Raw genomic sequence first — 12,802 nt, forward strand, 5'->3', positions numbered from 1 at the left:
GGAGGCGCCTGAGCCGGAGCGGGCCCGCCAGCGGTCCGGCCCCGTCGGCGCAGAGGGTCCTGTCGGCGGCGCCCGGGAGCGGCCCGGCTGCCCGATGCTCCCGCGCCGGCTGCCGCGGGCCGGGCTGTGCGCGTAGTGCCCGGCTCTGGCCCCCTGAAGTGCCCGCGGGGGTGGGAGCGGCCTCGGCCCCGCGGAGACGGAGCGGCTGGAGGACGAGGCGGCGGCCGCGGGGAGGAGGATGGGGGCTAACCAGTTAGTGGTGCTCAACGTGTACGACATGGTGAGTGCGACCCTGGCCGGCATTCTCCGGCCCCTCGGCGCGGGGCTCGGACCCCGGCCCCCGGCCCCTACACTTCCTGCCTCGCGTCTCCGCCTCCAGCTTAGTTCTCGGGGTGGGGGAGGGGAGCGGGAGGCTGTTCGACTCCTCGCGCACGTCGGCGGACGGGCAGCGCTGCCCGGTCCGCCCGAGGGCTCTGGCCGGGGCTCGGAGCGGCTGGAGCCTCGGCGGTGCCCCCTGCGCGGCCCGGAGCCCGCGTCGGGCCCGACACCTCGGCGGCCGAGCGGCGTCCTTTGGGCGAAGCTTCCGTCGCGGGTCCGACCGCCCACTCGTGCCCCCCGGACTTCGGGCCGCCTCGTCCCCGAGCGCCCGCTCTCCCAGCTCTGCCGCCTCTCCCAGCCGCACACCTCTTTCTGCCCGAGTCTTCAGAAACTCCCCAGCCCTTCCAAGTCCCGAAAGTCATCGCTGTCGGTGCGTGTGCTAGACTCTCGTGCAAGGGGAACCAGAGCTAGTACCCCTTTGCCTCCAAGGCAACCTCCTTACCGTGAGCGAGGCTCCAGCTGAGCCCGCCCAGCTGGATTCTGTGCAGATCCTGGTGGGGCCCCTCTTGCTAGCCTCTGAAGACCACTTTCCAGGTGATGCAACAGGTATCTGACGTGACCACAGCAGAGGGAAGGGGAGAACTTGGTTATGAGGTCATCTAACTTCGGAGGACTGCAGGCACACGGAACCGAGTCCAAGGATTGGTTTGCCACGTGATTGCCATTGAAGTCCGGGGTAAGGGATTGCCGTTGCAGTTCAGATGCGTGCCTGGGGTGGTTTGCCTTCGGCTGACGCGTTTTTGTTTTGTGAAAGAGTTACCTCTGCCTTCGATGCTTGAAATCTCTTGTAGGTGGACTGGCAGATGAAGAAGTCCTCCTCATTATTTTTGTTGGCTTAAAGATGCAGAAGAGCTGAAATGCTGGATGTCAGGAGTCAGGGTTCTCACTCGCAGATCTAAACTTTTTATTCCCTGGCTTTGACTATACATTTCTAAATTTACAGTGTAACCTCTTGGGTAGAAAGGAACTCAGGTGCCCTAATCTGGGAATTATGTCAGGATGGGATAGAGACTGTCCGGGGCTTGAGGCGAGGTCTCAGTTGAGTTAGGTTCGGGTTTGGAGGTGGATGGAGGTGGATTAACGTACTGAAGAAAGTGAAACATGGAGAAAAAATTAAAGAGTAGAACTGGAGGGCCTAGAAAAGCAAGGCACTTGGTAATAAGGTCTTTGGCCTGTGTCACTGGTTAGAAATCATTCTCTAGATGTCAGCTTTTTATGGTACTGGATGCCTTTATTGTTAAAGACTTTTTATTACCTTTTTACTGTTTCATTGATCTGCATTTGGTTTCTTGTTTATTCATGAAGACTATTACAAAACATCCACAGCATATGTCCTGCTTTTGAACGCACAGCCTGCTTTTCCTTCTGGATTATTAAACACCTTTATAAATTAGGGTTATGCCTTGGCCAGAGGGTCGTAGACTAAAAGAAATCTGAAAGCAGTGGTAGAGAGAGGTCGGCTTTTTTAATAAAACTGCCAATGCATCCTTTGGCATATAATGGGCTTCCTTACACTTTAGGTAATCTATGAATCACAAAAATCATTGCTAATTGTGGTAGTTGTAGGAAAAGCTAGAGGTGGTATTTAAACCAGTATATTTCAAAGGGAGGAGTATTCTGAAAGATGTTAAAAATACTAACTTGTTTAATAAAGATCTTATTCCTTACATCACTTTTGTAAAGTAGGTACTTAGAGTGGAGGCAGGTAGAGAAAGGGATAAATTAAACCTGCCCAGATAAGTAAAAATAGGATCTAGAATTTCTAGACTGAAGTCTGATTCATTATCTCCTCTACTGAGTAATTCCTGTGTTTATTTCTTATGAATTGCTTTTGCCTAGCCATAGGGGGAGAAGGAGCATATGAATGTCTATCAGAATGGTAAATAGTTGAATTATTAGACTTCTAACAAATTTGCCCTTGCATGTTCTTTTGAGGGCTTTTAGGCAATGGCTGTTCCATGTCACTAATTCAGCAACCTGCAGTTACTTCCCTGTGACCTTGTGAAGGCACAAAAACGAATGAATTCTCCTTCCTCTTTGAGGAATTTAGAATATCATAGGGGAGGTACAGCAGTGGTAACGATTCAGGACAAAGTAGTGTGCTTTTGGTGATGGAATGGCAGAAGAGGATGTAAAGGAGGAGACCACATGCGGTTGTAGGATCGGGGATTGCCGAGAGGTATAGGGACCTCTGTAAGCAGAGAACAGTCAGCGGGAGCCGTGTGGCAGGAGGAGAGCGCAGGTCGGACCGGGAAAGATCGGTTGGACCAGTATAGCTGGGGTAGCATGCATGAAAACGGAAAGGTCGATAAGAACTTTATTAGTTTGGGGCTAGGACAAGGGCTGGGGGGTGGGGAGCTGGTCTCTGAACCAGGGGGACCATCTAAAGTTTTCATGGTAGGCAGCAGGGCGATCAGAGTACGTTTTGAATTAAGAGCAGTGTGTTGAGGTGCAAGATCGTATCTCTTACGCCTGTTTCTCAAGTTGGGTTGGTTTTGAAACAGTTCTGCTTGATGTCAAGGGTGAATCTCTTTTACCTTTGGTAGCACTGCTTTTGCGTCATAGGTGCCTTTGATGGGGATCGCTGTTGTCTCTACAGGCCTCGTCTAGCAGTCTGTCCGGTCCAGGCTTCGCAGACATCGTAATCAACCTTTGGTTTGCACTTACAGTCACTGTTTATAGGGACTGCTTGCCATGTGTCCTTGTGCCTCTCTGTCTGGGAGACTGTCACCTGCTCCAGCGCGGACTGCGTTTTTCCTGTTCCCTAGATGGGGAGTTGCTGATACCTCTGTTCTTCCGTAACCGCCGCACGTCAGAGAGAAATTGTATCGGGGTCACCTGTATTAACTTCTTCTCATGGAGGGATAGGGTAATCCTTAAAAGGTTGCTTGATCTTACAAAGTGCTGCTAAATTACTGCTTGCTGCTTTCTCCATGATGATGGTCCTCTTTGTACTTGGGCGTAATCTACCACCCATAAACATGCCCTGGGTTATTTCCGGGTCCTGGAATGAGGTTATTCAGATACTCCTAGTTCACTGGCAGACGTTGTAAAGCAGGTGATTCAGCTGAGTTTCGGGTGCTGGGACGGTCTCTGGTGTAGGCGCTCTCGCACAAGGACTTCGTTTGCCAGAGACCCAGAGTTTGTGCCGTTTCAGATCCTCTCGTGTACTAATGAATTTTTGTAAAATACAAATATGCAGTAAAATGATAATATTTGTAGACTCATTCAGTAAGCAGCTTTCTTCCTATTTTCAAACAGTATCCGTTCATCTTCAGAGCCTTAATAGAAAAAACCACTAAGTTTGGGTCCATACTCCTTTTGACCATCCCGCTTCCGTCCGACTCCCCTAAGAGCATGTGAGGGCACACGTGCGAGAGGACCTGACGTCGCACACATCTGTACATCTAATTCAGACTTTTTACATGAGTTCCAGATGCATCTAAATATCCTCTACACCTAAATCAGCAGGCCCAGGGACAGGCTCTTTCCCTTCCCTTCTCTCCCCAGCTCAGACTTGCCCTTTACTCCACCAGACAAGACACTCCCCACCCCCACTCTTGTGTCATAATTTTTGTCTTGATAACCTTCTGCTTAGTTTCCCAAGCCAGAATGCTGGGAGTAAAACTATCGATTCTTCTTTATTACAAGGCCTTCTTTATTATCAGAGTCCAATCACCAGGCCCCTGTCTCTTGTAGTTTGGTTGATTCCGTCTGAAAGTAATAGCTTGACCCTCCGTAGCTTAAGCTGGAAGGGTACTTATCTTGAGTTTGGAGATAAACGATCCCTGGGTTAGGTCAGCAGTCAGCAGGGGGGGAGGGGGGGTGTCATCAGGGACCGAGACTTCCGTCTTTCCACGCTGCTTTCTGTCCCCACCTTGTTGGCTCTTCCCGCCCTTTTGGCTTTTGTTCGGGTTTGTCCCCTCCTAGTTGCAAAATGACCTTCCCGGCACCAAGCAGAATCGTCCTTCAGCAGGGCGTGAAGGGAGACAGAGGCGAGTCCGGCCTTTTTCTCCTTTTCAAGAAGGGGCTTTGCCGGAGCCCCCCTCCCCTCCCGAGGAGTGGCTGGGGCTGGGCTCACCTGTGGCTGGAGAGCGGCTAGCGCCCGAGCAGCGAGCTGGGGCCAGGAAGGCCGGGAGTTGGAAATGGCAGTAGCTGGGAGCCCGTGACGTCTGTCACATACCTTACCGTCTGGGCATTCCTTAAATTGGGTACCTCGTGCTCATTTCCGCTGTTGCTTCTCGAGTTCGGGCCCTCATTATCTCTGTTTGTCTAATAGCCTTCCCTTGGGCTCAGTCTCTGGCCTTACTGCGTTCTGATCCATCTCCCTTTCTGCTACCAAAGTGATATCCTGACGTGTGAATGACGTGCCGTTCCTCGGCCTCACCGTCACCTGCTAAAGCCCTTTATGTTGGGACCCCTACGTGACTGTTGGAGGCCCCCCTTCTCCCGGTCCCCCACTACTTCCCATCCCAGCGTACACACTTCATGCTCGCACCGTGGAATTGTTTAGTTCTGTGAACAGACTGTACTGTCAGGGCTCACGCCTCAGTATCTTTACTCATGCGGGTGGCACCTGGAATGTCCTGTTCCCGCGCCGGGCAGCTGCCACCTCCGGCCCCTCCTGCCTGTAGCTTAGGCCGCAGTCGTCAGGCCTGAGTGAACTCCGTGCCCTCACCGTACTGCCCTCACCGTACTTCCGACGTGCCTTAGCTCCGTGCCTCCCGCTAGACCGGGCTCCTTGACAGCAGTGTCTAGACCAGGAGCCGTCGTGAGAATGTGTTCTGTAAGCGTTTACCAAGCGAATGGGATTTTAACCAGGCGGTTTTATTAGGAATGGTGCCAGTACTTAAAAATAGCCCAAAAAGATCTTCCAGTACCCTTCTCTTTGTGCCCGATACCTGGTTCTGTATTTGTTCCCCTACTTTTACCTAGCCTGTTACTGGGTTGTAGCTTTGGTTATTGTGACAGGACCATCAACTGGAGGGGGGGGTCATGGGAAGGGGATAGGAAAAATATCAGAGACTCTTCTTTGACACAGGTGTTTCTGTTTTGTTTCTTGGTTTTTCCACACTGTGGCCTAGACCGAGGCCACGTTTCCAGGGGGTTTATCCTGTGGAGTCGGGTCTGCATCACTCCTTTTAGTTAGAGAGGCCCTGCTCGCCTCTGTGCCCTCACGCGCTGCTGGACGAGGACGCTACGCTTGGTGCTGTGACGGTCATCTTACAGCTGTGAGGGACAAACCAAAACAAGTGGCCCCTGCTTGGAAGATAATCTTTCAGAAAACATTGTCAGAATCTTAACACAGGTTAACCAGTCAAGAGGAACTCGTCTCCGTTTCCTTGTCCGTCAGTTCCTGTGCCGCTTGGGCCAGCGCCCCGCTACTCGACTTGAAATCGGGGAGTCCGTGAGTCTAACAGCGGGAGGGGCAGCCCTGAACCCGCCCTCCTGCGTTACCGTGGCGCCGTCTTGTCTTTTTCCTCACATGGTACGTATGAGAAAAGAGTTCAGCCTCTCTCGGTATTTGTTTTCTGTTGCAGCGATAACAAAATGCCAAGAACGTAGCAGTTGAAAACGACGTGAATCGCGTATCTCCCGCTTGTGTAGGTCGCAGGTGCAGCTGGGCCGGGCTGGCTCCTCTGCTCCGGGTCTCGCGGGGCTGAAATCACCGGGGCACACCTGCCCCAGGCTCATCCAGATTGTTGCCAGAATGCAGTTGCTTGGGGGCCCTTCTCCGCTGCTTAAAGCCGCTTCCATCCTTGGCCTTCAAAGCAGCAGTGGTGCCTGGGTCCTGCTCTCACCTCAGATGTCTCCGACCTCCCCTTCTGCTACATCTCTTCTGCCTCCATCCAGAGGGACTTCTCCACTTCTCATAGCTCCTGTCGTTAAAGGGGACCCAGGAGGACATGCCGGGGTAATCTCCTTACCTTCAAGTGTCTCTGTCTTAAGTTACATCTGCAAAGACCCTTTGCCATGATTCACAGTGACTGATTCACAAGTTCTGGAAACTAGGTTGTAGAGAGACACCTTAAGGAGTCATTTTCTCTATCACACCACCTAGGAAAGGTCTTTTGTAAACCCAGAAATACCTCTTAGCAGTCCTTTGACTTGGCATGGAATAAGTATTAACTCAGTCACTTAAAGTGGAAAATGTGAAGTATTCAAAAAATAAAGCATGGAGGGGCACCTGGCTGGCTCAGTCAGAGGAGCGTGCAACTACTCGATCGTGGGGTCGTGAGTTCGAGCCCCGCAGGGCGGGTGTAGGAATTACTTAAATAAATAAAACTTAAAAAAAATAAATAAATCATGGAAACCTTTTACAAGGAGCTATGACTCAGATGTTAAAGGTCCAAGCGTGTTGGGGACTACAGGCCCTTCAGACTGGGGGGGGGGGTATACTGTCTGTCCACCCCAACATCACATTTGTGATAAAGTTAATAGAATTTAGTCAAACTTATAAATTAAATACTATTAAATACCCATGAGAGCCTACTATTTTAGGTGCATTCTTCCATTAACTACATTTTTTTCCTTAAAACGGGATATACATTTACTTCCTATCTGTTGACTGATTTTCTATGGGAGTATTTGCATTCCAAAGTGGCAGCGCTGTTCCCATGTCACCCAGTTGGTGAACAGAATGGAAGGGGAAGACGGCCAAAATAAATAACCTTAAACCATAAGAAAGGCAGAAAAATAATAAAGGGAAATGAGATACATGAAAATAACATTTATGTTTCAATCTGAAACGGATTTGAGTATATGACTGTGATTGGCCCCCCAAAACAATAACTTGAAAACTAACTGACCCCACATTATTTGAAATAAAAGTCTTTGCTCACTAAATTGTGACGTCATCCCTGTCATAACACTAAATTCTTGCCCCACGCAGAATTGGTGAGTCTCATGACTATGCTATTTTAATTATTATAATTTCACAGCATATCTTAGTGTATGGCTGGGCCAGTTTCCTTTCATTCTTTTTCCCAAGTTTTTTTGGCTATTACTCATTTCCTTTTCTAGGCTCTCTGAAAAATTCCGTACATTGTTTGTCACTTTGGAGGGTTTTTTTTCTAATTGTGTTAAAATACACAGAGAAGTTACTGCCTTACCCGTTCCTGGCTGTATAGCTCAGTAGTGTACCTTCACAGTGGTGTGCGGCCAATCTCCAGGACGGTTGCATCTTGCAAAACTAAAAACTTTGTATTCATTAAACTCCCCTTCCCTTCTGCCCCCTGGTTACCACCGTTCTACTTGCTGTCCATGAATTTGGCTAGACACCTCGTAGAAGTGAAATCCTGGAGTACTTGTCTCTTTATAACTGACTTATTTCCCTTTGCATGGTATCCTCAGGGTTTCCAGGCTGTAGCATGTGTCAGAGTCCCCTTCCTTTTTAAGGCCGAATGTTTTGCTGTGTACATCTGTATACACCACATTTCGTTTATCCGTTCATGTGTCAGTGGATGTCTGGGTTGCTCTCTCCTTTTGGCGATGGGGAATAATGCTGCTCTGTGACCACGTGTGCACATATCTGTTCAGTCCCTGCTTCCGGTTCTTCTGGACGTACACCCAGTAGTCTGTCAAGTGGTGTTGCTTTAATAGGAATTGCACGGGTTCTTGTGCAGTTTAAAGTAACTGGGGAAGAATTGGCATCTTTCCTATTTCCATATTCTCTTCTTCCCCGATGATGAAAATGGGATTTTTTTTTCTTTTTGAAATTTTTACCCGGAAAATGCAAATAGTTAATATATGCAAGTAGTTAAATAGGTTAATTCCAAGCCCATATATCTGAGCCATCTATTAACAGAATAAACTTAAAAAGTAAGTAAGATATGATTCTAGGTTGTTTCCCCATAAACATCTTTGCCACAAACATTTTGCCACAGAAGTAATTGACTGTAAGGCAATTTGCTCTAAAAAAAAATCACAAAAAAGAGGGACTTTCATTTGAAAGGACCTAATCATGAGAAACGAATAACAAAATTAAAAGACTTGATTGCGAAATGCACCAACATATTTGAGTGCGTGTAAACGCGTGTAGATTCGTGGCAGTATTGTGCCAACAACTGATTTGATTTTGGGGATTGTACGAGGCTCTTGTCTTTGAAGCCTTTCATTTGTAGGGCTGTCCTTTTCTCTCTTTTTGCCTGTTGATTCAGCATCACAGTTTTGCTTCTTTCACGAAAGTTTCTTCCTCCATTAAGAGAGGTATCAGTTTCCAAATGCCAGGATGCATATTTGGAACTGAGCTTTGCATTGCGTTGTGCAAGCCTCCTACGCCGCTGGATCCTTGGCGTGTTGTCACATGCTCATTGAGAGACCTTCCAGAGGCTGTGGGAGGTGTGGAAGAAGTGCTAAGGCTGTAATGCGTTTGTGACCGAGCTTTGTTACCACTTTAACCACTATGTTCTCATGTCCGAGCACAGTACAGTGTGCAGTCCGGCTTTCCACTCTGTATTTCACTTCCAGTAGGTTCCATCACCATATTTTTTATCAAGTCGATATATATAGTTGTTCCCATCCACTATCTTTAAGACCACCATGTCTGCATGTCAGCATAGAGATCGCTAGCTAAGATTTATATAACATAAAAATAGGAGCTTTGTTAATGGAAAAATAACTTGACAACTAGCTTCGGTACGTTAATCCTGCCAAGGGCAGTTGATTCGTCCTTGGAGAAATGAACCCAGACTGTCATCCAGTTATTGTATCTTTTATGGCAAAATTTTCTTACAGCCAACTGGTTATGCAGCAAAAATGTTGGTGGCAAAAATATCTACGGCCAAGATGCATATAGCAAAAATACCGGACATGAGTAAAAAAATAATATGGTATATTAAGTGGCAGTAGGGCTAAACAGGAAAATAAAACAGAGGAGGGGGTAGGAGAGTGTAGGTCAGGGTGGTGTAGTGTAGTTTCTACTCCAGTTCCCACTAGAGTGGTCCAGAGGCCTCACCAAGAAGGCATTCCTGAAAGGTGAAGGGGGTATGCCATGTGGCTATGTAGGGAGAGAATGTTCCAGGCGCAGAGGGTACGCAAGTACGAAGGGTAGGTCAGGCCACATGCCTCGTAAGTAAATGTACAGCAAGAAGCAAGCGAGGTTTTGAGGGGAATTTCTGATTGATGGTCTCAGAGAGGTTCACGAGAATCATTGAAAACAGAGCAGGCGATGCCAAAGAAGGAGCAGTCCGGGATGAGGAGAGCTTCCGCAGAGCTCACGAGCAGCATTGCCTAATTGAAAACTAGGGAGAAAATTGCAAGATTTAGAAAATCTCTGAGAACTCTGAGTGGATCAAGTGTTGGCAGAATTTGCTAAAAGTTAGGAACAGTCGTGGAATTTGAGAAACAGCAGGTGAACATAGGGGAAGGGAAGGGAAAATAAAATAAAATAAAATAAAGATGGGTAGACAAACCGTAAGAGACTCTTAGCTCTAGGAAGCAAACAGTGTTGCTGGAGGGGAGGGGGGAGGGAGATGGGGTAGCTGGGTGATGGACATTAAGGAGGGTACTTGGTGGAATGAGCACTGGGTGTTATAGAAACTGATAAATCACTGAACTCTGCCCCCGCAACTGATAATATGCTGTATGTTAACTAAATTGAATGTAAATTAAAAAAAATTTTTTTTTAATTTTTTTTTAAGATTTTATTTTATTTATTTGACAGAGAGAGAGAACACAAGCAGGGGCAGCAGCAGACAGAGGGAGAAGCAGGCTCCCCGCTGAGCAGGGAGCCCAAAGTGGGACTCAATCCCAGGACCTCGGGATCATGACCTGAGCCGAAGGCAGACACTTAACCATCTGAGCCACCCAGGAGCCCTAAAAAAAAAATTTTTTTTAAACAAAAAAAAAAAAGAACATTCAACCAAAGCCTGATTTAACTTTTAAATGTTAAGGATAGGGGACAAAATCAAGCTAACTTCAGGCTTCTTTTTCATGACACCAAAGCCTAAATAAAATGGAGTATTATTTACAGAGTATTGAAAGGGAAAACAGTTCTGTCTGAACGCTATGGCTTCTCACGTTGCCACTTGTGCAAAAGGACCTAGAGAGAATCAGGCACCTTTTGGGGAGCTGAAAAATGACTCAGACCTTAAGAATGGAGTGATGACAGGGTAGAAGAAAAGGGTATGGGCTCCACTTCTCATTTAGCAGGGCTGTCTCCTATTACATATATATGGTTCCAGTGCCAGCGTCCAGAATTACTCTTCACAGAGAATGAGCACAATGTTAAGAAGATAAGTCTCAGATTATATTGACCGAATCTTGGGTGAGAGGGAGGAGGGAAGTCAGCAGATGCAATTGGTTTGGGCTGGTATTGGAAAATTGTATGTGCCAAGTTTTGTCATATAAGCGTTAAGTATTGTTGGGATAAAGTTGGGTCTAGAGGGGAAACAGCAGAGAGAATACAGTTCACACAATGTAAGAGAGAAAACAAAAAAATGTGGAATGAAGACAAGTAGAACCAAGTAAAAAAATCATGAAATGACCGTAAATAAATTAAATCCCCTATTAGGTTTCTTAAGTATATTTAGAGTATCTTTTGCCTTTCAGAAATTTTAAATCACACGTGGTCAAAACTGTTGTTGTTTCATGACCTTTCCGGTTTCTGTCAGCCCTGGAAAGGCTTTCTCTGGTCTGAAAATTATAGAAATAGTCTCCACGTTTATTCCCAAGTGGAAAGCCGTTATCCCAGCACTGTTGATTGAATGACCCGTGGTTCCCCATGCTAACTGGAGGCATATACCACGTTCATCCTGTACTAAGTTATCCTGGATCTAGAAGTCTTACTTGGCTTTCTGGGCTACTTGTGTATTTAGCTGTCTCTTCCCACACCATCACCGGATGCTTAATTGCAGTATTGCAGCATGTTTCGATACTGGTGATGGAAGTGTCTCTTACTGTCTTGAAATTTTGTGTTTCTCACACGTTAATTTTTCAAATAAAATTTAAAATCAGTTTGTCAAAAAAACTCACTGAAATTTGAAGTGCAGTGACATTAAATTTATGAATAATTTTGGGGGAGAATTGACAGATGTAGAATATTGAGTCTCCCCATAAGGTAAGAACTATCTTTGATTACGACACATGAGCCTTTGCCTCATATTATCCCTTTTGAAGATGCCGACACAGGCTTAGCTGAAGAAGCTGCTCGGAGTCATGCCGTGAGTGGTGGAGCACAGTCTTGAACCCCGAGCTCTGACGCTACAGTCTCTGCCCTTGACCACCACGTTATATTTCTTCTCCTCCTCCCGTCCCTGCAAAGTGCTGTTGCTCTATTAATTTGTCCTAATCTCAGCCCCTCTGTCCCCCAGCTAACTTCCCTCTGTGCTTTCTGGAACTCATGAGTGGGCAGTAGCAAAAGGAAACAAAAAATCCCCTACATCTGTGATTATTTCTGCGACGGTTAATTTTATGTGTCAACTTGACTAGATCAAGCTAGTACCCATGTTTTAGTCAAACATTAGTCTAGATGTGCTGTGAAGGCATTTTTCAGATGTGATTAACTTTAGGTTTTTATTTAAATTCTAGTTTGTTGACATACAGTGTAATGCTGATTTCAGGAGTAGAATGTAGTGATTCATCACTTAATATGACACCCAGTGCTCATCACAGCAAATGTCCGCCTTAATCCCCATCACCCGTTTAGCCCATCCCCCACACCTCCCCTCCAGCAACCCTCAGTTTGTTCTATGTAGTTAAAAGTCTCTTCATTTAAATCAGTAGACTTTGAGTAAAGCAGATTATCTTCCATAAGATGGGTGGGCCTCATCCAATCAGTTGAAGGCCTTAAGAGAAAAGACTGAGGTCCCCTAAGGAGGAAGGAAATCGGCCTCCAGAGGAGCAGCCACATCAGCTCTTCCTGGGTCTCCAGCCCACCAGCTGGCCCTGCCAACTTTACACTTGGTACCCCCCCAAAGTCATGTGAGCTGTTACCTTAAAATCATCGCTCCCTTACTATACCCTCATCTGAGTGGGATTCTGTAGTCTACCATTACAGCCATTCCCTGTGGCAGCCCTGGGTGAATTGAACTCTCCATCTCCCATCTCCACAGCTGAGCGCACCCAGAGAAAACCCCACGATCAGCCTGACTGGTCTCACTTTAAAATCCTGACCACAGACCCCAAGAGGACCCTAAATGCTGTCTGGCACCGCTTCCCGATTTCTCTGGCTAACTGACTTTCCCACTTTCCAAGACAACTACAGTATTTCCCACTCTCCGCTGATGACCTCATTGCTTATTTCACTTAAAAAAAAAAAAAAAAAAAGCCCTGCAGAGAACCCGATCGTCCTGCTGCCACCACTGTCCCCGTGTGCCCTATCTAGGGTCAGACCTCCTGCTGTGGGCTAGAGCCCAGCCCCGCACTCCCATGCAAGGATTCCGTGCTCAGAACTGTCACCACCAGACTTGTCCTCCTCGCTGGC

General features: G+C 47.2%; 1 protein-coding gene across 2 annotated transcripts in view; it reads left to right on the forward strand.

Moving 5' to 3' along the window:
- Window positions 1-12,802, forward strand: part of DESI2 (desumoylating isopeptidase 2) — a 44,659-nt gene continuing 31,857 nt past the window's right edge. Inside the window, exon 1 of one of the 2 annotated variants that reach the window (XM_026509560.4) lies at window positions 1-280. In XM_026509560.4, coding sequence (XP_026365345.1) covers window positions 239-280 — 42 coding nt within the window. In that variant the 5' untranslated portion in view covers window positions 1-238. Of the gene's footprint in view, window positions 281-473; window positions 1,055-12,802 lie in introns of those variants that run through there. The other variant, XM_057315664.1, reaches the window with a different exon arrangement.

This window comes from Ursus arctos, unplaced genomic scaffold (genome assembly GCF_023065955.2).
Source record: "Ursus arctos isolate Adak ecotype North America unplaced genomic scaffold, UrsArc2.0 scaffold_2, whole genome shotgun sequence".
In the NCBI taxonomy this organism is placed as follows: domain Eukaryota; kingdom Metazoa; phylum Chordata; class Mammalia; order Carnivora; family Ursidae; genus Ursus; species Ursus arctos.